The sequence below is a fragment of the Papaver somniferum genome, chromosome 10, assembly GCF_003573695.1.
Source record: "Papaver somniferum cultivar HN1 chromosome 10, ASM357369v1, whole genome shotgun sequence".
NCBI classification, from domain to species: domain Eukaryota; kingdom Viridiplantae; phylum Streptophyta; class Magnoliopsida; order Ranunculales; family Papaveraceae; genus Papaver; species Papaver somniferum.
The window spans coordinates 162,649,243-162,671,763 of NC_039367.1; the positions used below are offsets into that span (position 1 = coordinate 162,649,243).

The following is a 22,521-nucleotide window of genomic DNA, read 5'->3' on the forward strand; positions in this document are numbered from 1 at the left end:
GTTTTGAGTTGGATGCCCGCAAACTTTAACAGTTGTTTTTTTGTTTAGCATGGTTAAGATGTATCTTAATAAAACTAGGGCAAGAAATTGTATGAAACCAAGACTTGCAAACATATATTGATTTCACTGGTAGCCTTACGAGGATCTCAAGATACACATCTTCAGGAAAACTTGACATTGAAACTTTTTCTTCTTCTTTAATTTTGAGAAGAAAAACTTAACTAGGGTTATCTTGCTTGGATTCCAGAGATATAGATATCCACTTATATAAGTACAGATACGGACGAAGTATTATTCTGATTTTACCCAAAAGTTCTTGTTTGGGAAATTTTTAAACGGCCCCTAAAAAGCCCATTTAGTTTTTTATTCGGGTGAATGAGTCTATCTGGTCAAATTGACCAACCCAAACAACGTCAATTGTTATAGGGAGGTGCGGGTCTGCGGGAGGAGCATGCATCCTCTCAACTTCTGGTGGCATCGTCACATATGTGTCGAAGTCTGAAATTTTATGCGGCAAATGAGTTTTTTTAACATGCAGCATTCTTTGCCTTTCACAAGTACGCTTCTTACTTAACTAATCTCCTTTCATTTTTGCTGTCACCGATCTCATTAAGTTAAGTAACCTTAACTTCAAGTGATTAGAAATCCATCCAAAAGTCATTGACTGTAGAAGGCTGCAGTTCGGCAAGTCAATTAGGATCTAAAATATCAATTCAGCTGGAACAAATCTTGCGGAAGTGCACAAGGTATTCACTCAAAGTCTATGGTAGCTGCCACCTATTATTAGTTGAAATAGTTTCGACCAGCAATTATAGTAGCATATACAGTTCTCTTTGTAAAGTTTCAAAATAAAGGCAATATATTGGCCTTCCAGAAGAATCTTATAACACTAATTTTACAGAGGACATTGCTTTGTGAATGTATCTCAGGTACAACTAGCTAGGAATGGATCAGCAGGAAAATATGGTTATTGCAACAAAAATAATGTCATTTTCATAACTCAATAGTTGTTTGCATTATAATGGTGAAAACACTATTACGTGGCGTTTATGTAGGTTTAGATGGCCCCAGGAAGGCATAAAATATGTATCGACCAGACCATCAAACGATGGAGAGCAAAATTTACGTCTTAACCTTTGGATATCAAAAAAGGGGAATATACGCAGCTGAATCTTCTTAAAGGTCAAAGACTGCTTCACAAAACACTTCTCCCAAGTGGCTACTGCTCAAACCACAAACTCATCTTCTGAAATTATCAACCTCATCCCTCTATCCTTAACCCCTGAAGATAACACAATTCTCAACAGAAAACCTGAACCTGAAGAAATTAAAGTCATCTTATTTAGTATGGCTAATGACAAAGCTCCAGGACCAGATGGATTCCCACCAAATTTCTTCAAACTCAACTGAGATATCATTGATAATGATATTGTCTCTATGGTTCAACATTTTTTCTCTCTGGTCACCTGCTAAAGGAGATGAATGCCACCTTTATAGCTCTCATCCCCAAAGTGGCCCAACTTCCCCTAGCCACTTTAGACCAATCAGTCTTTGTAACACCACCTACAAAATCATTTCTAAACTCCTAGCTCAGAGAATGAAGCCCTTCCTAAACAAAATCATATCACCATATACCAATCTGCTTTCATACCTGGAAGGCAAATTTCTGACAACATTTCTATTGCTCATGAGATTATACATACCATGAGGTCTAAATTAAAGAGGAAAAAAAGGCAACTCTGGTACAATGGGAATAAAAATTGATATGCCAAAAGCTTTTGATAGAGTGGACTGGGGTTTCTTAATGACTATTATGAAGCAAATGGGTTTTGATGAAAAGTGGTGCAACATGATCTATCAATGCATCTCAACCTCCACCTCAGCTGTTCTCATCAATGGCTCACCTGAAAAATTCTTCAAACCCTCTAGATGTCTAAGGCAAGGTGATCCCTTATCACCTTATCTCTTCTTATTTTGCATGGAATCTCTATCAAGGAATCTTCTTCATGCTGAGGAGATGGGTATCATCAATGGAATAAAGATCTGCAAAGCAGCACCACCTATAAGCCACCTCCTATTTGCTGATGATTGTATGATATTCTGCAAAGAAAACACTATTGAAGCTCAAAATATAATGCGGTTCTTGCAGATATTTGGCAGTACATCTGGGCAACTAATCAACTTTCCTAAATCTGGAGTCTTCTTCAGCAAAAGTACTAATCCAGACCTCATTCCTCGAATCAATAATCTTATGGGAGTTCAAGTGATTCAGTTAGATGATAAATACCTAGGATCTCCTCTATTCACTCATAGAAGCAAAATCATTCTTTCAAGCCTGGGGTAGAAAAATTGAAGCTGAGACTTACTGGATGGAAACATACACCTTTAAACCCTGCTGGCAGAGAGGTAATCATCAAATCTGTGACATCCTCAGCTTGTTTTTACCAAATGAACTTCTTTAAGGTACCTAAGAAAACCTGCAAAGACATCAACAACCTGCAAAGAGATTTCTTCTAGGGAAAGAATATAGAAAACCTTTCTGGTTATTATCCTAAAGCCTGGACAGCAGTGTGCAAACCAAAAGAAAAGGGAGGTCTAGGATTTATGAATATGGAACTTTTCAACAGCTCAATGATAACAAAAATTGGATGGAGACTTGAGCAGGATAAGGATTCTCTATGGTACAAGCTCATGGATGCCAAATATCTCTTAAGCAGAAATGTTCTTAGTATGGATGCAAAATCAAACGATGGGGATTCTTGGATATGAAAAGGAATTCTGGAAGGCATAAGCAACATACAACAACACTGCTCTTGGAGGATTGATAATGGTAAAAAGATCAAGATCTGGGAAGATATATGGATCCCAAATTCCAACTCAAGACTTCAAAAACCCCAGAACTTCCCACAGTATACTGAAAAGCTAGAATCTCTGATTCTTCCAAATGGAAATTGGGATCAAGATCAAGTCTCTACACTTCAGCATGGGAGGAGGCTGTTGTGATTGATACACTGCAGACACACCCAAATGAAGAAGAAAGAATAATTTGGAGGGTTATTTTGTTTTTGGTACTCAGAATTTTGTCCAGTTTTTGAGTTTTGTCTAACATTTGTCCATCTTGGTGTTTGGTACTTGAAATTAACGTTGACATACATTGACTCGTGACTTCCGTTTAGCATTTGTTAAAGATTAATATAAAATATAATAAATGGCCAAAGTTACTACTATACCCTTCAGTTTAAACCAAAAGGAAGTAAAGTTTCGCAACAACAGAACAATTTGATATTTTCTTCTCCATGATTGTTCTTCACGGAATGTTTCCGCCACCTCTCGACATACCATCATCGCTACCGCCACCACCACCACCACCATTTCCTCTTCCAAACCATTGTGCCACCAACTCAAAAGCTGCACCTCCAAGTCTAACCAACAATTCAAGAAATCTTAAACAACAGCCACGATAACCCTTCAGTGTTGATTCTTGTAATTTCAATTTCAACCTCAAACCTATCTAAATTTCTATCTCATACTCACGGCTACAACAAATACCTATCAAAACCATTTATTATCTAGGCTTTGACTAACCCCAATATGTTACGGCAGCATCTCTCACCATTCTGCTTCACAAAGCTTCCAATTAAAGTAGTGTAGCTTCATCTTTCACTCTTGATTTCATCAGAAGAAGCTTTATTACGCCCAAAATTCCTCCAACATAGCCAATCTTCATTGAACTCGAACCCTAGCTTCACTGTTGCTATCAAAGATATGAAATCAATCTCAAATCAAGCTTGAACCCATAATACAGATTCAAAACCCCTCTTTTAAGATCATGAATTCCATCTTAATCAACAACCACCATTACATCTCATCAACAGCAGCAGCAGAAATCACCGTCTCTTCGTTATCCCATGAACATCTTACCTGTTCTGTTGATTTGAAACAAACCTTCCACGAAATCACCAATGATTATATCTTCATATCGAAGAAGATGAAGAATTCATTAAATCTAGGATTTCTAACAGTATAAGCGGAATAAGAAAAGAAAGGAGTTGAGGTTAGCCGGTTAGGGTTAATAGATGTTCCATCTATTAGATCACAACCGTAGAATAAATGGGCTTACCAAAGCCAGTGGATCTAAGGTAAATATTGGGAAAGTGAAGGATACGATAGTAATCCCTTCTAATAATTACATTTTTACCATTTTTTAAATTATTTATTAACTCCTTAACAGAAGTCAGCTGAGTCAACGAGGGTCAACGTTATTTTCAAGTACCAAACACCAAGCTAGACAAATGTTAGACCAAACTCAAAAGTTGTACAAAACCTGAGTACCAAAAACAAAACAACCTTAATTTGGAACCTCAATGACATAGGAGTGTTCTCAGTCAAGGAGCTGTACAAGGCAAAAATTGATCATCTTTATAGAAATGATATTTTAACTGGCAATTGGGAAGCCATTTGGAACATGGATGTGGCTCCAGTCATCAAAATTTTTATCTGAAAATGTGCACATGGAATTCTTCCCACAAATGCCAAAACAGCTAGCATTCTTCATTACATAAATCCATTATGCAATGTTTGCAACAGTGGGAAAGAAGAAACCATGTCTCATTTGTTCCTAAATTGCCCTACCGCTACTTTGGTTGGCAGGAAATTATTGGCACATCTCATACTCTCTTTGAAAACAATGCCATCTTTATTGACTGGTTAAATTCCTGGTTCCATGTTGGAAACACTAGCTCTGCCTGCAACATTTATGCCACCACTTGTTGGTATTTATAGAAAGCTAGATGTGATTTCACTTTCAAACAAATTCTGCCTAACGTGGAAGTTATTACTTTCAGGATTAAGCAGCATTTGTGCAATCATAATAGAATACATGCAATGCCAGATCATATCATGAATGACTTTCCTCTTTTACCTCTTACACTTGGAATGCAGAAACAGGATTTGGGAAGCATATCAATATATGCACTCTACAAGATCCCGAGAATTCTCTATATTACACTGCACTAACTATGACAGATTTTGCAGGAAACGTCATTGGCGCTAGAGGATATCCAGGACACTATGGAGAAGGGGGAGCCACAGGAGGGCCAGACCTAGCTTTCCAGTGGGCCAAAGAAATGCAGCATACAAACATTGTAATATCTGCTGAATCAATGGACATTCTAGATCGTTTTAACTTACTCTACCATGAAGCTGTTCAAGGAAGATTTCATCTTAATTACTATGAAAGAAGAAACAGTCAAGAACACAATAATAGAACAATGGTCATACCCCATATCTTTTGTTTTGCTGAATCTTAGCATCATCCATCGTAGTCAAAATATGAATGCTTTTAATTTAACTCTTTCTTGTAAGAACAATGCTGGCAGGCTGAGTGGTGCACCCACTGCCAATGCCAAAAAAACGCTTTTGTACTGCTATTAATGCTTGTCTAAAAATAAAAAAAAAAAATCTTCTTAAAGGAGAATTGAGCTCTAGATTTTTATTTAGAGTCTTGATACTTTAATGCAAACCTTCGATTGAAAATCGAAATGAAACTCTATGAGATGGTCCATACATGGGAATGCTTTCACTGCTTCAAGCAGGTTCACAAAGTGCATATGCAGCAACTGTTTCAAAAAGAGTCTAATAAGAAGTTGTTTAAGAATAATATATACTATTCTCTTCTGTGTAACCAATTATAGTCAACTACAGTGAAGAATTCTAGAAAGTCAATCAATCAAAAAAAAAAAAAAAGAACTCTGCTTGTGCATAGATGGATACAAAAACCATTTCATGGCTGTTTCTTTCTGTTCTACTTATTGTTTCCAGGGAGCTAATAAAAGCTCTAAGAAAATCATTGACATAATTTCAATACAGGAGGATGTATAGTATAACTAAATCGATGTCATTTCATGAAACATTCACATCTTAACCTTGATTGCCACCAACATAAGTACAGGAGTTCACTGAAACTTAGCTTTCAAAATAATTCATTGCATCCACGACGTTTTTCCAACAATAGGCTAATACTCTAGCACTGCTATGTTTTGGGTAATACAAAACTAGTTTACCATCAGTCCAGAATAGAATCTCACCGCTCTTGAAGGACCCCATAAGTTTCACAGTCAGATAACACATCCAAAAACTGAATTTTGTTAACATTTCATGCGTAATGGTATAACGTTTTGTCCAAGATTCTCGCACCCCATAATCCTGCATAACCCAAACTTCAAGTTGAACCATATCACCTCCATCAAGTACACATAGCGACCCTTCCAAAGCCCCCACAGTCATGCAAAAATCGCTATTCTCAAGATCTCCTTCAGGTAGTTCAACTTGTTTGAATTTCTCGTCGCTGATATCCAAAGAAATGATTAACTTGGAGCGTTTGTCACGCCATTTACCCGACCAGTGCAAAGCTCCATTACCAAGCACCCCAATATCTTGCCTCCAGGGGACCATATCAAGCTCAATTTTACTGCTTTTCCAGGAATTCTTTCCAAGAGTATAGACGTCGAGTAAACATCTATCCTCCTGATTGGATGAATATAAATTCCAAAGAATAACCACCTTGTAGTCATCAATCTTGCAATCATAACCAAAACCACCAAGGCCGATGAGGTACAGGTTTTTTTGTGGATTCGGTATTGTTTTGTAGTTCTTGGTGGCTGGGTTCCAAACACAAAAGTGTCTCCTATTATTAGTCGAAAAATAAACCAGACATTACAATAACCAGACAACTCAAACGGGAACTCGTTTTTGACAGTAATATCATCAATTCCTCTTAATTCTAAAGACGAATATAATGAATCATAGCCTATGGTGCAGATTTCCCAACACTTTTCTTGTTTTTGTTATAAAACATGAGACCATGGTTGTTCTTTTGGATAGTAATATCACGGTGCATTTTAACAAAACTAGGATTAGAAATTATTTGAAACCAAGATTTGCAAACGGACTTACATCTAAATAATGATTTCACTGGTAGCCTTACGAGGATATCGAGATAGACATCTTCTGGAATACTTGACATTGATGCTTCTTCTTTTCTTATTGTAAGATGAGAAACTTAACTAGGGTTTTCTGGTTAAAAGGCCATAGATGAGAAACGTAACTAGGGTTTTCTGGTTAAAAAGCAACGGACTAGGGTTTTCTAGTGAAAAAGTCATGGATTTATTTCTTGATTTTTGTTAGACGGAGAGCAAAAAAGGGATTTGAGGAGAGCAAAAATAATAGTCGACTCACTAACTAGGTCAAGTCTTATAAGTTTACATGAATCGGACAAAGTTACCCTTAGGGACTCACAAATTTTTCCCACGATTTGCATAAAATGAATCAACCTATTTTAACCTAATTCCCTATATCATCTTCATCCTATCACCTGCAACACCCACTTTTTCCCTGATACCAACCCTCGGAAATCTTGATTTGAACTTTGAGGTTCCCGGAAAGGAAAAAAAAAAAGTTTGATGAAAAAGGCTTTGTTTGCCGGTAAACAATGATCGGTAGTTTCTTGAGAAAATCAACTAAATCATCTTTCATCATTTGAGTACAAATGCAATTTACTAGATTGGTAACTAGATTGCCTAAGATTTTATAGCAAGAACAAAAGGGAGGGTGAATATAGAGTTTTATTCGCTTCCTTTTACTTGGCCACTTTCATGGGCTTACAAAAAGCCCATTTAGTTTCTTATTCAGGCTTGTGGGTATATGACTATATGTGACGTATATCTGGTAAATTGACTTGACCAATAGCCTCACTTGTTAGATATCTTACAAAGAATGATTTTTCAGGGACCATGGTTTTTTTGACGGGATCATGGTTTTATTAGGCCACCTTCCCTATAGTGATAAGGGGTGTCCTAAGAAGTTGAAATGACTAACCTACCCTTAACCTAATTTAATTTAAAATCAACCTAATAACCACCTATATATATATAACCACCACCTCCTCCCACCATCACCGGCCACCCCCGCCGATTACCACCACCACCACCTCCGATTATCACCACCACCAACCACCGATTACCACCACCACCGCCGATTACCACCACAACCACCTCCGATTATCACCACCACCAACCACCGATTACCACCACCACCTCCTCCCACCACCACCACCACCGCCTATTTAAGAAATGTAACAACATCAATGTAATCACAATTAAGTTCTGTTACATGATAATTTTATCGGGTATAAAAGACGCCAGCCGCAGCCTGATTCTGCCATGGGACCACTTCGGAGGTATTTTCCAACAAACCCTTCACTTAATTTGATTTTGATTGCTTCAATCGAATATAAATCATCAAAATAGGGTTTTAGTAGGAGTTACAGAGCCATGTTCGGTCAGGCCGATTTTCCAAAAAACCCTAGTTTACTAACCGAACTTCTTGAAAATGAAGAACACGAAGAACAATCGGTTCTATTGGATTTAAAACTAAGTCGCCGAACTCTCTGTTCGGTTGTTTCGCAAAAAAATTTAAAACTACAAAGTAACCGAACTCCACCCTTAGAACCGAAAAAAAACAAATCCAGTCTAACCGAACTGTGTTGTTGTGGTCACTATCTTGAGTTCCAAAATAACCGAACTTAGCCAATAGAGTTGGGTTTTTTCACAAAAATTTTTAAAACTACAAAGTAACCGAACTTAGCCAATAGATGCTGGAACTTCACATTTTTTTTGTTTGTTAAGTTCGGTAACTTCACAATTTTATCGCAGAACCGAACTCAAAGTTCGGTTGGTTAGCTGTTAGGTTCAAGTTTGCGAAAGAACCGAACTTTGTAAACTTATATACTCTTATATTACGTAAAGTTCGGTTAGATCAAAAGTGCATGCAGTTTGCGAACCAACCGAACTTTGTACACCAAAGTTCGGTTAGTTGAGAACCAACCGAACATAACGCTTCAACTCCTAGAAATTCTATTATTAGAGAGTGCGGTAACCTGCGTGTTTGGAACAAGTAACCGAACTACACTTTCAGATGAGTTCGGTTACTTGTTCATCTCACGGGGAAACCGAACTACAGCTTCAGATGAGTTCGGGTACTTGTTCTTCATATAAAGTAACTGAACTACAGCTTCAGATGACTTCGGTTACTTGTTCTTCATATAAAGTAACCAAACTGTTCAAAATCCAGTTCAAATCCGGATCGTTTTGAAGATTAACAAATATTCTAGGAAAGGATGGAGATGAAGAATCAGATGAGTTTTCATCATTTGAATACTCAAACTTAGTGAATTGGAAAAAAAATCTATTTTCCTTGTTTTTCTCCTTCATCTTCTCTAACTCTACTCTCTCAATAATTCTACTCAACTAATAATAAACCCATCTTTTAATTTAATCTCACTAGTTGTTTTTAACTAAATCATTCACTAATCATCACCCAAAATTAATCAGGAGGATAATTTAAGTATTAATATAAATATCTAGATAAGGGGTAACCTAGATTTACTTCTAATGTCTTTACACAAAATAAAATCATGGTCCCAAAAAAATCGTTCCTTACGAAATGCTTGACATTGATGCCTCTTCTTCTTTTTTTCCTTCTTGTTTAGTTTTTAAGAGGAGAAACTTTAACCGGGATTTTCTTGTTTAGATATATCGCTTCAATTGATACGGAGAGCATTAAAAGCTAGTCTTGTGGCGGTGGCCGGTGGGGCTGCAGGTAATAGTAGGGGTCAAAAAGCAAAGATTATCAATGCTGATACAATGAGAAAGTGGGAAATACGCATTTCTGCATCAGAATCTGATTAAAACTAAAGGGATGTCACTTCCCGTATCTAAGAAGAGCAAGAATAGAATCCATTGAAAAGATCACAATGGTGTGTATCAATTATATTGTTCTGAATCAAGAAAGAATTACAGACCAGGAACTTGGAGAATACTAAAAATATAAAGCCACTAAAAAACTGTCCCTATTGAAAAGATGTACCTGCAAGCCCATGGTGCAATAGATTATGAGCAATATTATCCCGAGCTTGCATTGAAATTGTTGATCTAATTAAACTACTTTGAGCGATCATTTCATCATCAAAAAGCTCGAATCTCAGTTCCGAATCCATTTCTTCGTTTCTCATTTCACAAATATTATGCAAAACACAACACGCTCCAAGAACAGCAGGCAAATCTTGCAGCTTCACCTCGGTTCTTTTGCGTAAACAAGTCCATCTCCCTTTTAATCTTGTAAATGCTTCTTTAGAAACTCATTGAGCTTGTTAATATGGAGTTCGGTAACCTGCGTGTTTGGACAGAGCAACCGAACTACATCTTCAAGCGAGTTCGGTTACTTATTCATCTCACATGGCAACCGAACTACACCTTCAGATGCGTTCGGTTACATGTTCTTCATATAATGTAACCGAACTGTTCAAAATCCAGTTCAAAAATTTACATTTTTGGGGAAGTTTTTACCAATTAAACATACATTATCTAAGTTTGGAGCATACCTGGACACCCAAATACCCTTCTTCCGGTTATGGTTGATAAAATCCATCATTTTCATCTTGAATTTCATTTTGGGGAAGAATAGAATCACCATCTAAGAAATAAGCCAAATCCGGATCATTTTGAAGGTTAACAAATATTCTAGGAGAGGATGGAGATGAAGAATCAGATGAGTTTTCATCACTTGAATACTCAAAGTTAGTGAATTGGAAAAAGAATTTATTTTCCATGTTTTTCTCCTTCATCTTCTCTAACTTTACTCTCTCGATAATTCTACTCATCTAATAAAAAACCCATCTTTTAATTTAATTTCACTAATTATTTTTAACAAAATCATTTCACTAATCAGAACCTAAAATTAAATATGGGGGTAGTTTAGGTATTAACTAATTATATAGATATGGGATGACTTAGGTTTACTTCTAATGCTTTTACCCAAAATAAAACCAAGGTGCCAAAAAATCGTTCTTCTCTTCCTTTTACCTTGGGCATCTGCATGGGCTATTAAAAGCCCATTTAGTTTCTTATCCTTTTACCTTGGGCATCTTCATGGGCTATTAAAAGCCCATTTAGTTTCTTATTCGGATTTATGGATATATCTGGTAAATTGACTGACCCATTGCTTCAATGATTCTTGACTCGTAAAAGCAAATCTTACCGTCTTACGAAATGCTTAAAGGTTATATGTTTAGAAGTTAGAGATATATAATATCACTTAACTTGATCGGAGACTATTAAAAACGTCTATGGCGGCGCCCGGTGGGGCAGCAGGTAGTAGCTACGGGCCAAGAAACAAGATTTTCAATGTCGAGAACAAACAACGAATACAAGAAAAAAGTGGGATATCCACCTCTCTGCATCAGAATCTAACAAAAAGAGATGTCACTTCCCGTATCTAAAAAATACGAACAAGAAATAGAATCCATACCAAAGATCACAACGGGGGTGCATCATTATATTGTTTTGTATCCGGAAAGAATTACAGACCAGGGAACTTGGAGAATACAAAAAATATAAAGCTACTAAAAAACTGTCCCTATTGAAAAGATGTACCTGCAAGACCATGGTGTAATAGATTATGAGCAATATTGTCTCTTGCTTGCATTGAACTTGTTGATCTAATTAAACTACTTTGAGCAATTATTTCATCATCAAAAAGCTCGAATCTCAGTTCCGAATCCATTTCTTCGTTTCTCATTTCACAAATATTATGCAAAACACAACAGGCTCCAAGAACAGCGGGTAAATCCTGTAGCTTCACCTCGGTTCTTTTGCGTAAACAAGTCCATCTCCCTTTTAATCTGGTAAATGCTTCTTTAGAAACTCGTTCAACTTCATGAATTTTCTCATTAAACGCATGTTGTGTCCACGTTAAATGTTGCTGGGTGTAGGGAACTAGAACCCAATCTGTTAATGGGTAACTGGTAGTCCCAGCAATCCAGACATCTTTCAGTAATCCTCCGTTAGCTCTTTGATACAATGCTGATTTTGCGAGAATTTGATCATCCGACATTGAACCAGGCCAACCAATGCAACAATCAGTAAAAACACCTTTATGATCCACAACACCTTGAACCGTAATTGAATATGATGTCTTCTGATTCCGCTCCGTATGTCGCCTATTGAAATATGCAGACACACTAATTTTCGGCGCGATAATTGGTATATGAGTAGTATACATAGAACCCACAACATTTGGTATACCAGAAATCTTTTCAAAATCTGCCTTAATATTTTCCAATGCTTCAACACTAGGCCATTGCAAATACTTTGGCATCAAAACAGTTTTAATAGCCGAACACACTTCAAGAACAAGTTTATGACAAGTAGAAATACCCAAACCAAATTTTTTAGAAACAAGTCTTAGTGGTTCACCTGTTGCTAATCTCCAAATGCAAACAGCAACACGTTGTTGAACTGGTATCGCCGCTCTTAGCATTGTATCTTCTTTCGCAACAACCGAACTCAACTCTTCGCAAATCATATCAAATGTCGATCTACTCATTCTAAACGCTTTCCGGAATTCCGCTTCTGGAAAATCAGGATGATTGCAACTATCCCACCATGCTTTAGACCTATCTTTCACCCATAATCTTCTATGACCACCAGTAGCACCTGACAAATTATTCGTCCCGGAAGATACAATGAGTTTTGGCGGAATCATCATTCGTTTACGTTTCCGATTACTTTCCGGCTCTTCTTTTACTTTCAACTCATCATGTTCCTGCGTATTAGAATGGATATCAAGCATGGTTTCTGATTTTTCTTGCTCTTGTTCTAAATTGTGTATGTTTCTCTTCCTTTTCCTTGTTGTTGATGAGATTTTCTTCTTGTTTTGCATGTCTCTCATTTGGGTAACAAATTTTTCTTGGAACATACTCTAATCCCTTCTTGGGTTTTGAAGAAATTTGATTTTAAGGTTCAGAATTGTGAACACAGATGGGTTATGGGGAAGAGAGGAAAAAGAAATATAAAGATGGAGTGGACATGAAGGGAGAAATGAGAAGACCAAATTGTGGAAACGTGGGTGATGTGTGAACACAGCTATGATTTTTCGTTTTTATATTAGGTAGATGTTATTTTAAATCCCAAGTCGGCTAAGGGATGTGTTTGCCTTTCTAAAAACAGTGTTATTTATCATTTTTAAGATTTCATTTGCGTAAAAGAAATACTCTCCAGCAGCTAGGTAAATGAAAAGGCTCACTTGTCTTCACATTATGCAGAAATGAAAATACAAATTTTCAGGCCTAAAAACTAGATTTAATTCCAAGAAATGGTCACAGATTTGCAATTCTAGCTAAACTGTGGCCAAAATACTGTATTACGGAAAGTTTAAAAATCATTGATCAACTATTTATATTCACTTGGTTTTATTGAGTTTTTGTAATATGCAATCAACCCTGAGTCTGTGCACACCTCTCAATTTAATCCTGCCTTGCCAATATGAATGGTGACATGTCAAAGGGTGAAACAAAGTCCAGATTAACCCCATAACAGATTGACCACTGTGAATATCATAGCCTGTTTTAATAGAGGAACTAGTTAGATGGGAAATCGGAAATAACGCGGTTGCTTTCTTATTGATGTGTTTAGACTTTTGTTTTCTTTTTTAATTGAAACTAAGCAAGTTGTCGTCGAAACTCACAGCCCACACAGGGAAAGAAGATGATGACTCAGTGAGATATCTTATTCAGTTATTCTTTTTGTTAGTGGTGGTGAGAACATGAAATTTGAAAAGCAAAAGAAAAGTCCAAGGTTTTTGATAAATTTCAATGGTTTCATACCAGTTGGAAAATGTTGTAAAGACAAAACACAACAAAGTCAATGAACAGGTTCAGGTTAGGTAATAGTAGTGCAAGTTTGGCACTATTGGCATCATTTTTAGTCAAACTGGATGCCCTTTCTCTTTTAAGTCTTTAGCCTGCTCCAGGGTCCATCCACCGAAAAAAAAAAAAAGAAAAAAAAAAGTTAAGTTAATGAACTAACTCTTCAAGAAAAAAAAGACTTAAGTTAATGAATGGATTTATCATAGTTGCCTACCTACAGTACTGCTACTGAGTTGAGGTAGTGCCGACTATGGAGTAAATTGGAAGTCACTCAAGCTACTGCCCCAAGTCGAGAATTTTGTCAAATCGGTATGTAATTTTCGAAAATGAGATGTGCTATGAAATTAGTAACCACTGCAGTGGTCGGTCTCGGTGCTTTGGAATGAAAGAAATGCAAAGCAAACTTTCAAGACTAACTCTGACTTAGGAAATGAAGCTAAGTCTTTAGTAATTTCTTAGTCTTCTGCTCTTGGTTTTCAAGCGCATCTGAACTTCTCTTATATTGTCCAAAACTGGTTGGGACAGTCTCTCAGAGCTGGAGCCAGAAAATCTACTACGAGGAGGCTAAGTTTGTTCAGGGTAGGAAAAAAGGCAGAAAAAGGCTTGGACTGAGAAAAAATAACCTTGGCATAGGCAAAAATGGGTTTGGAAGCCAGCCCAGCAGGGTAGGCAACTTGTTGCCTACCCTGGGCTTGCTCCTCCACAACAGTCAATTTTACATTTTCTTGTTTCGCTTTTGCTACCTCTGGTATAGCTTTCATGATACATTCTTTCATCTGATAATATCTCTCTTTTTATCAAAATAAAAGATGATCAAGAATGGAAACAAAGATTATTGAAATGAAAAGAAGAAAATTTTCTATTCCAGGTAAATAAATTGTCACAAAAGTATTCAGACACATTTATAGCAATCAAATAACACTGCCGGATACACAAAACTAACTGAACTAACTCTAGAATGACAATACTAAGGTCAATACACTTCGACTATTATACTTATTAGCCCCTTCATGCTGATCGGGGGCAGGGCAACCACTAATCAGTTTAACATATTTACAGTATTCTGATTTTTGGAAAGCGTTTATTGGGAAATTTTAAATTGGCTATTAAAAAGCCCAAAAAGCTTCAACTGATAACTGAGAACAAACAAGAACTGCAACTGCAAATCTGCAATGGTTATACATTCATTCCGTAGGTAAATTAAGTCCCTCACTGGGGACAAAACGATAAAAAAACAAAAACAAAACTGCAGTAGGAATGAAAATAATGTCAGTTTCACGGCAGGGGACAACAGTTATTGACAGGTCGGAATGCTGCAAGGCTGCAACTTCTGGTGTTATTGACGTGCATCCTCAGGTATGAACGGGAAGTTTAAAGTATTTCTAAGCTTGTGTTGCATTCATTCATAACAGGCCTATGGTGGGTGTCACGGGGGATTTGGTACCGCGTATTTCCCATTTGATCAGACAATGGTTTTTCTAAGCTTGTGTCGCATTTATTCATAACAGATGGTGTATGTCGGGGGATTTGGTACCACGGACTTCCATTCTAGTCCGGATGGCATACAACTGACCTATTTGATCAGACAATGGTTTTCCTAAGACAGTAGAAGACGGTATTTCAGACATTCAATCAAGAAATAATACAGTAATTCATATATTAAGGTGCTAAAAGAAATAAGCGCACACTAGGTACGAGTCAATTGTAACATTCGAAAAGTAAAATGTCACACATTATTAAATGACGCAGGAAACAAAGTAATGTGACTATAGTGGCTGACATTGGTTTTTAATTGAAATGTTTTCGACCAACAATAGCCTTTCCACTATTTGTAATGTTGCCGGGTGGTAAATCAACCATTATCCAAGTAAGATTAAAGACTAAAAACTACTTAAACATACAAGATTCATCATGAACCAGATATAAATAGCATGAAATGTAAAGATTAACACAAGCATATAACGTGGTTCGGCCATGAATACCTACGTCCACTGAGAAGAAGATGTTTTCTTATTGATTATAAGGTCTTACCCTTGAAAGTGTTACAGATCTCTTCTAGATTTCTCACTTTCTCTCTATCTAAGTCTCAGGAATTCTCTGTAGAAAAATCATCTAAGATTACATAAGTTGTCCACCTCCTGGTACATGGACTGGTATTTATAGACGGAATAAACTCGTAGTCGCTTGATCGTCCGAGATGGGTGAGATGTCATCCATCACCCTGGCTCCCTCGGACTCGTTCTATACTGTCCCTTGCGATGGCGTACTTGGTCCTCCCTCCGAGTTGTCTTGCTCTCCCTTGGATCGTGTCGCCCTTCTGTGGAGAACCTCGTGCTCCATCGCCTCTGGGTCGTAGTATAGATCGTTGGACTCTTCTGTCACGATGCCCAACTACCCAGGTCCTGTTCTTATCCTTCATTAAATGCGGTCTTGCTTTTTAGACTTGACCGTCTGAGCAGATTAGACCTTTACACACACGCGTCATTCATGTGGCGCTTGTGCAATTGACTCGACTGAGACAAATCCTTTTCTCATCGAGTGATTTGGTGCTTCAACCTCATCATCTCATCATATATTTATCCCTTGGGATGTCGACACGTGGCCGTCGGGTATTTTACCCACACATTATGCACCTTTTCTTTGCAACTTGCCTATGGCATGATGGGAAGAAAACTGTGTAACTGTCCCACTTTTTCGAAACGTGTACCTATCAGTCTGTTTTAAGATATCTATTGGTTCTCTCAGATTTTCTGGGAACAAGATGTCTTTTTTTTTGTACTTTTTCTCCGGAATTCTTATCGTATAGCTTGTCGCGCCTTTGACCTTCTTGGGTTTGGGAAATCTAGTTGGTTTTCCAAATATTTTCTCTTATATTAAAGAAGAGCCTTTTTGTGATGAGGGTATGGTCTTCTTCAATCTTTTCTCCGATGTATGCTAAATTTTTTCCTCCTCGTCCTCCGTGGGAACAAGGTAGTTATTCATGTATATTTTACCATGATGCTATGTCCTCTCATTCATGTATTGCTTCATTTTTTCTTGATCCTGTTCTAGATCATCACCATTGTCTTCTCAGAGACACCTATATTTTTGCATGACATCTTTAGCCTCGTCTGTTCGCCAAGTGACTGTACCTCCTGTTATGGGATATCGTGTTTATCACTGATTTTCCTTCCACGGGCAAGCTTCGAAACACTTCCTGTGTTGTGTTTCTTCTTACGATTGGCCTTGGGAACACTGTATGTTGTGCAGAGGTGCAGGGTATAAAATACTATTTCTGTTTTCAAACGTATATATATATATATATACCGTTCCCCTGTTTTATGCCGTAGCACCGGAGGCTTGCCATATGTTTAAAGCGGTGGGAAATCGATTGGTGGTTTGCTCCGGTCCAGGGTGTGTGTGAAGAGAAGGGTTGGTTGTGCTCCTGCTCATGGATGCTTTCTCGGGCGAGGAACAAGTAGGTGAGGAACCTCTTGCTCCAAGCACGGCGCGAGCGTGATGTTCTTGTCCGAAGGCGTCGTGTAATTTGTAGCTCTGCACTATTCAGAGTTTGTTTATTTGATCACTTTGTGCGAGTTGTGTGGCTCGGAGGAATGGCCATATGTAATTTTGATCCGGTCATGGATGCCAAAGACAAGGAGTGATCAGTTCATGTGTTTGGATAAGGCACCGATTATAGTATTGGAAGCTTATACATAGGATCTTTTCCTTCGCGCTTTCTCAATTTTTTTTTTTTTTTTGGTTCCCTATTTTGGACTAGATTTCCCCCCTATGGATTGGAGGGTGATACCTCGGTCGAATGATACTTGGCCCGGCTAGGGGCATGCATCTCAATTCTGGGTATCTCCTTCTATAGAGGACATCATCCGATTTCGTGATCGTGATGGCATTTCCTTAGGTCTGTGTCAGTGTCGGGTATCTTAGGTAATGTAACTGCATCATTCTGTGTAGAATGGAAGGTGCGGCTAGCACCGTGCCATAGTGGTGTATGGTCTTTTGTGGTATGCAAGTATGGGATGAAGTAATTAAAAAAACAAAAACAAAAAACAAAACAAAAAGAATATAAGTAAATCAAACAAACAGAGCAAAAAAACTAAATTAACACAAAAGGAGCAGTTTTATTATTTGTCAAAAGATAGATTGGTAAGCTCTGAGTACATTCTAGCAAGGTTCTATGACCTGTGTACAAGTAGGGATCGTGCCCCATTCTAGGACCGTTGGTCGGTTTTCCTAAGCGTTGTAAGCTTTTAGGTATTGATGTTCCATGGGAGTTCAAGTTCTTCGCCGTTGGATTTGAGCAATCTGTGTGCTCCATCCCCGCCTTAGCGAGAACTGTTAGTGGGCCTTCCCATACGGGTGCAAATTTGCCTGAATCGCGTTGGTAGGGCGGAATCTCACGCCATACTTGATCGCCTGGGATGAATTGTCTCTGGTGAAAACGTTTGTTGTATTCCCGAGCCAATTTTCTGTGATAATTTTCTATTGTTTGGAGAGGAATTTCTCTGTTTTCTTCCAAATCGTCCAACTTGGTGAGTATCATTCCGAGGTCAGATTTTTCTCCCATGCCTCGGTCTTCGTTGTGGGGATCATGACTTCTGTTGGTATGATTGCCTATGTGCCATATGTGAGGGCAAAGGGAGACATTCATGTGGCTTCCCTTTTTGTGATTCGATAGGCCCATAGGACGTTGTGTAGTTGTTCACACCAACTAGCTCCATATCTGTCAAGTTTCTTCTTGAGGATGAAGGCGATAGTTTTGTTTGTGGCCTCTGCCTGGCCATTTATCTCAGGATAGATTGGCGTAGATTTGTTTATTCTGATCTTGAAACAATTAAAGAGAAGATCGATGTTTTTCCCTCAGAGTTGAGCCCCATTTGTTTCGAGTCCTCGTTCATGCGAGGCCAAAAATACCCCTGTAACGCCGCTTTGTGAGCGAGGGGTCGTCCTCCACTATGGTTTCTTGCGTAACCATAGTGTATTTCTTTTAATATGGTTTGTCTTCCGTAAATGAGAGACATCTGAGGAGAGGCCCAAGGTAGAATTGTTTGTATAACACGCCATCCTGGAGTTGGCAGTTCCCAGACCTTGATATTATCTTGTGTGCGATTAATTGATCGTTGGGGAGGTATCCGTTAGCTAGATACTTGATGATGGGCGTCCTCCAGTCATCCTATGGAAGACTTTCCTCCTGGGCTACTGAGTCGAGAGCGCGGATGTCCATGTTTCCTTCCAATGAGATGGAAGGGAGTAGAACCTTTTCGATTCTGACATCGGTACCTTCGGGGCTAACTGTCATGGAAGCTATGAATGCTAAGGCATCAGCATATCTGTTGTTGAGTCGGTTTAAGTGGCGGGATGTGATGTTAGGTATCTGCTCGATATAGTTCTTAGTGAGTTGAAGGTATCGCTGAATACATGGATCCGAGGCTTGGTACGTTCTATCTATATGCCGGATAATGAGTTGTGAATCGCTTGTGAGACGCACATTATGGATGCCCAATGCGATGATGACTCGGAGGGCATGTATTACTGCCTCGTATTCGATTATATTGTTAGTGGCAGGGAATTCGAGCCTTAAGATATAATGTCGGCCGGTGGGGGTTGTAAAAACCATTCTGATACCTGATCCTTCCGAGTTACACGACCCATCAACGAAGACCTCCTATCGGTTGGGGTCTTCGGAGCAAATTAGTTCGGGAGGATCCTATAACTCGTCTTCCATCCCCGGGATTGCTTCAATCTTATCAGTATCGTCCATCGGGAAGTCCGCTAAGAAATATGCGACCACCTGGGTCTTGATTGTTGTCTGGGCTTGGTATTTCACACCGAATTGTTTGATTTGGGACCCCCATTTGGAGATTCTACCTGCTCTGTCAGCATGGTCTAACACGTAATCTATGGGGGCCTTAGTGATGACTACTACAGTGTGTACATGAAAATAAGTACGCAGTTTCTGTGTTGCGTAGACCGGAGATAGGACTATCTTCTCGATCTTTGAATAGTTTTTCTCAGCTGACGTCAAAGTTTTGCTCATGAAATATATTGGTTGTTCAGCATCGTGAGTACTGCACTGATCGAAGTATTAGTTGCTGATAGGTAGATGTAGAGGTTTTCACCTAGGTTAGGCTTTTGGAGGATCAGCAAGGTTGCCAGATGTTCCTTGATTTTTTGAAAGGCTTCCTCACAAGCACTAGTCCAAGAAAACTTTTCACCCTTCTTTAAGGTATTGAAGAAGTCTCTGCATTTGTCAGAAGATCGGGCGATGAATCCTCCCAAGGCTTCCAGCCGGCCATTCAGTCTTTGCACATCCTTGACCGTGGCTGGGTAAGGCATTTCCAATATGGCCCGTACCTTCTCCGGATCAACCTCGATTACTCGTTTAGTGACCAGATAGCCCAAGAATTTGCCTGAGGTTACTCCGAATGAACATTTTGCGGGATTGATCTTCATGTTAAATTTTCTCATTTGTGCGAAGATTTTCCTGAGATCATGTGCATGATCTTGTGGGAGTTTGCTCTTAACAAGCATGTCGTCTACGTATACCTCTAGGGTTTTGTGTATCCAACCGTCAAATATCTTTTCCACCATTCTTTGGTAGGTGGCCCCTGCATTTTTTTACCCAAATGGCATCTTGGTGTAGCAGTATAGGCCAAGAGGGGTGAAGAAAGCGGTATGTTCTTGATCTTCCTCGACGAAGGGGATCTGGTTATAACCAGAGTATCCGTCCATCAGAGATAGCAATCTGTATCCTGAGGTTGCTTTTACAAGCTGGTTTATGTTAGGGAGTGGGAAGCTGTCCTTGGGGCAAGCTTTATTAAGGTCGCTGAAGTCGATACAGATCCTTACTCCTCCGTTTTTCTTTGGCATGATCACCATGTTATATATCCATGTTGGGTAATGGACTTCTCTTATCACCCCTGAAGCTTCCATTCTCTTTAGCTCTTTTTGTATGGCTTCATGGTATTCTGGTGCCACTTTTCTCATTTTTTGCCGCATGGGCGTGTGCTTTGGTCAATTTTCAGATGATGACAGCACACTTCGGGGTCTATTCCTGGCATATCTTCCATACGCCACGCGAAGACGTCGTAATATTCCCTTAGAACCTGTATTAGCTTCTCTTCCTCTTCTTTGCTGAGGAGTGTCCCTATTTTTACCATACCCGGGTTTTCGGATGTTCTGATGTTGACTTCCTTGGTTGGCTCCGAGGCCGAGAAATTTGATTTTAATTCTCCTATATCTGAGAAGTTTTGTATGGGTCCCATGGGTGAGTCTGATGGGACGCTATTGTCCATTGCGAGTTCGTTGCCCGATCGTCTCGCCTCATTAGTTCTTGTTATGTAAGCATCGATTTCGGCCTGATTCTTGGCATTCTTAGCTCGTTCCTTTTTTTTCTTTGGCAGAGTTTATTTTGTTCTCTCCGTATTGAACTTCTGTCTTGTATCAGCATTTTTCTTCAGCAATATCTCCAATGATTTCTGCCACTCCGTCAGGCGTAGGAAACCTTAGCCTTTGATGGTAAGTTGAGGCCACCCCTTTGATCCCGTGGACCCAGGATCGACCCATAATGGTTGTGTAAGGTGATAGTACATCTACCACGCAGAAGGTGGTTAGGGTGAGGATCTTTCCCACCCGAACTTCCAGCGTTATTTCACCTTTTGGGCGGGTTGATGACCCGTTGAAGCCAAATATGTTGTAATTGGAAGGGACGAGACATTCGTCTGTGAGACCCATTTGTTTAAATGTTTCATAGAATAAGATGTCCACCGAACTGCCATCATCGATCAAAATTCTGGGCATCGCCCATGAGAGTGCCTTGGTTTTTGTATCCTCGCCCCCGGGTTCAGAGAGGGCGATGGCCATCGTAACTACTAGTGGGTCGCTATGGTTTTGTCCTCCTTCTGGTGCTTCTGAGGCTGCAAAGATAATGAGAAGTTTCATCTATTCCTCCAGTTTGGGTTCTCTGGATGCACTGAAGACTTCGTCACCGTTGAAATTTCGTTTGTGAATTCGTCCTGTGATAATTTCTTCTCGGATGGGGGTGGCCATCGCCGAGTGTGAGATGATGGCGTTACAGTCTAAGTACCGTGTCTCGGGACAGGTATCCATATGATATATGGGTGCCCTAGAGGTCAGCGTCATACGATAAGTTCTAAGGTGCTCGATTGCATATCTTGTTCCTGTGAACGAGGGCGTGCACACCGGTGCGGAGTATTTTCTTGGGAGGGGTAATCTTAATAGATTTTCGGATAAGGGGAATTGTCCTGCTTCTTGCATGACTACTGCCAATTTCGTAATCTCCTGCTTCCCTGTATCTTCACTATACATTGTCTCGAGTCGGTTGACTCGGACTTGGAGTTCGTCCCCATCTTGCCTGGTTTCGGCCTTCTTTCTCCTTCCCATAGCTCTCTCTGGCAATAAAGATGGTTCATGGGGGGCAATGCCTTGATCGCCCGGAGTCCTCGTTCAAGTGTTCAACGTATGACACAACCTTAGAGAGAGTTGACCTCGAGTTCTCCCCTCTCTTTGGGTTTATGGCTGCGAGATTCTCGGTCTCATAGTCAATATTTACTTCGTCGATTCGATTCTTGTTTCGTTTATGTTTGGGATCAACATCTGATGACCCTTCGGGTAGGCTACCCTTGTGGTCGGACACACCTCTACTTCCCATAGGAAATCGATCCGTTGTTTCCTCGTTCGAGGTGTCAGGGATGTTAATTCGTTCGTCGTCTTGCAGATGATCAAAAGGGTTTTCCTCATTC

The 22,521-nt window shown here is 39.2% G+C and overlaps 4 protein-coding genes across 4 annotated transcripts; 1 reads left to right on the forward strand and 3 right to left on the reverse strand.

Moving 5' to 3' along the window:
• The first annotated feature begins 1,747 nt into the window (after positions 1-1,747).
• On the forward strand, positions 1,748-2,344 carry LOC113316758 (uncharacterized mitochondrial protein AtMg01250-like). The gene has a single exon (XM_026564907.1). It carries the CDS (start codon positions 1,748-1,750, stop codon positions 2,342-2,344), a length of 597 nt encoding a protein of 198 aa, XP_026420692.1.
• Positions 2,345-5,964: 3,620 nt separating this feature from the next.
• LOC113316759 (F-box protein CPR1-like) lies at positions 5,965-10,054 on the reverse strand. The gene is made up of 2 exons (XM_026564908.1): positions 9,925-10,054; positions 5,965-6,659 (listed from the first exon to the last, which is right to left on the reverse strand). The coding sequence occupies exons 1-2, from the start codon at positions 10,052-10,054 to the stop codon at positions 5,965-5,967; spliced, it is 825 nt and encodes a 274-aa protein (XP_026420693.1).
• A 1,289-nt stretch (positions 10,055-11,343) lies between these two features.
• Positions 11,344-12,964, reverse strand: LOC113319099 (protein ANTAGONIST OF LIKE HETEROCHROMATIN PROTEIN 1-like). The gene has a single exon (XM_026567383.1). It carries the CDS (start codon positions 12,811-12,813, stop codon positions 11,473-11,475), a length of 1,341 nt encoding a protein of 446 aa, XP_026423168.1. The 5' UTR covers positions 12,814-12,964; the 3' UTR covers positions 11,344-11,472.
• An 8,238-nt stretch (positions 12,965-21,202) lies between these two features.
• LOC113316760 lies at positions 21,203-21,700 on the reverse strand. The gene has a single exon (XM_026564909.1). It carries the CDS (start codon positions 21,698-21,700, stop codon positions 21,203-21,205), a length of 498 nt encoding a protein of 165 aa, XP_026420694.1.
• Between the last annotated feature and the right edge of the window lie 821 nt (positions 21,701-22,521).

Excerpts from the sequence above, each read along its gene's own strand:
- LOC113316758 (XM_026564907.1), top strand. The coding sequence starts at position 1,748 with ATGGGAATAAAAATTGATATGCCAAAAGCTTTTGATAGAGTGGACTGG.
- LOC113316759 (XM_026564908.1), bottom strand. The coding sequence starts at position 10,054 with ATGGATTCGGAACTGAGATTCGAGCTTTTTGATGATGAAATGATCGCT. Across the intron at positions 6,660-9,924 it reads ATTGCACCATGGGCTTGCAG|CCACCAAGAACTACAAAACA; the intron begins GTACATCTTTTC and ends TTTGGAACCCAG.
- LOC113319099 (XM_026567383.1), bottom strand. The coding sequence starts at position 12,813 with ATGTTCCAAGAAAAATTTGTTACCCAAATGAGAGACATGCAAAACAAG.
- LOC113316760 (XM_026564909.1), bottom strand. The coding sequence starts at position 21,700 with ATGAAACTTCTCATTATCTTTGCAGCCTCAGAAGCACCAGAAGGAGGA.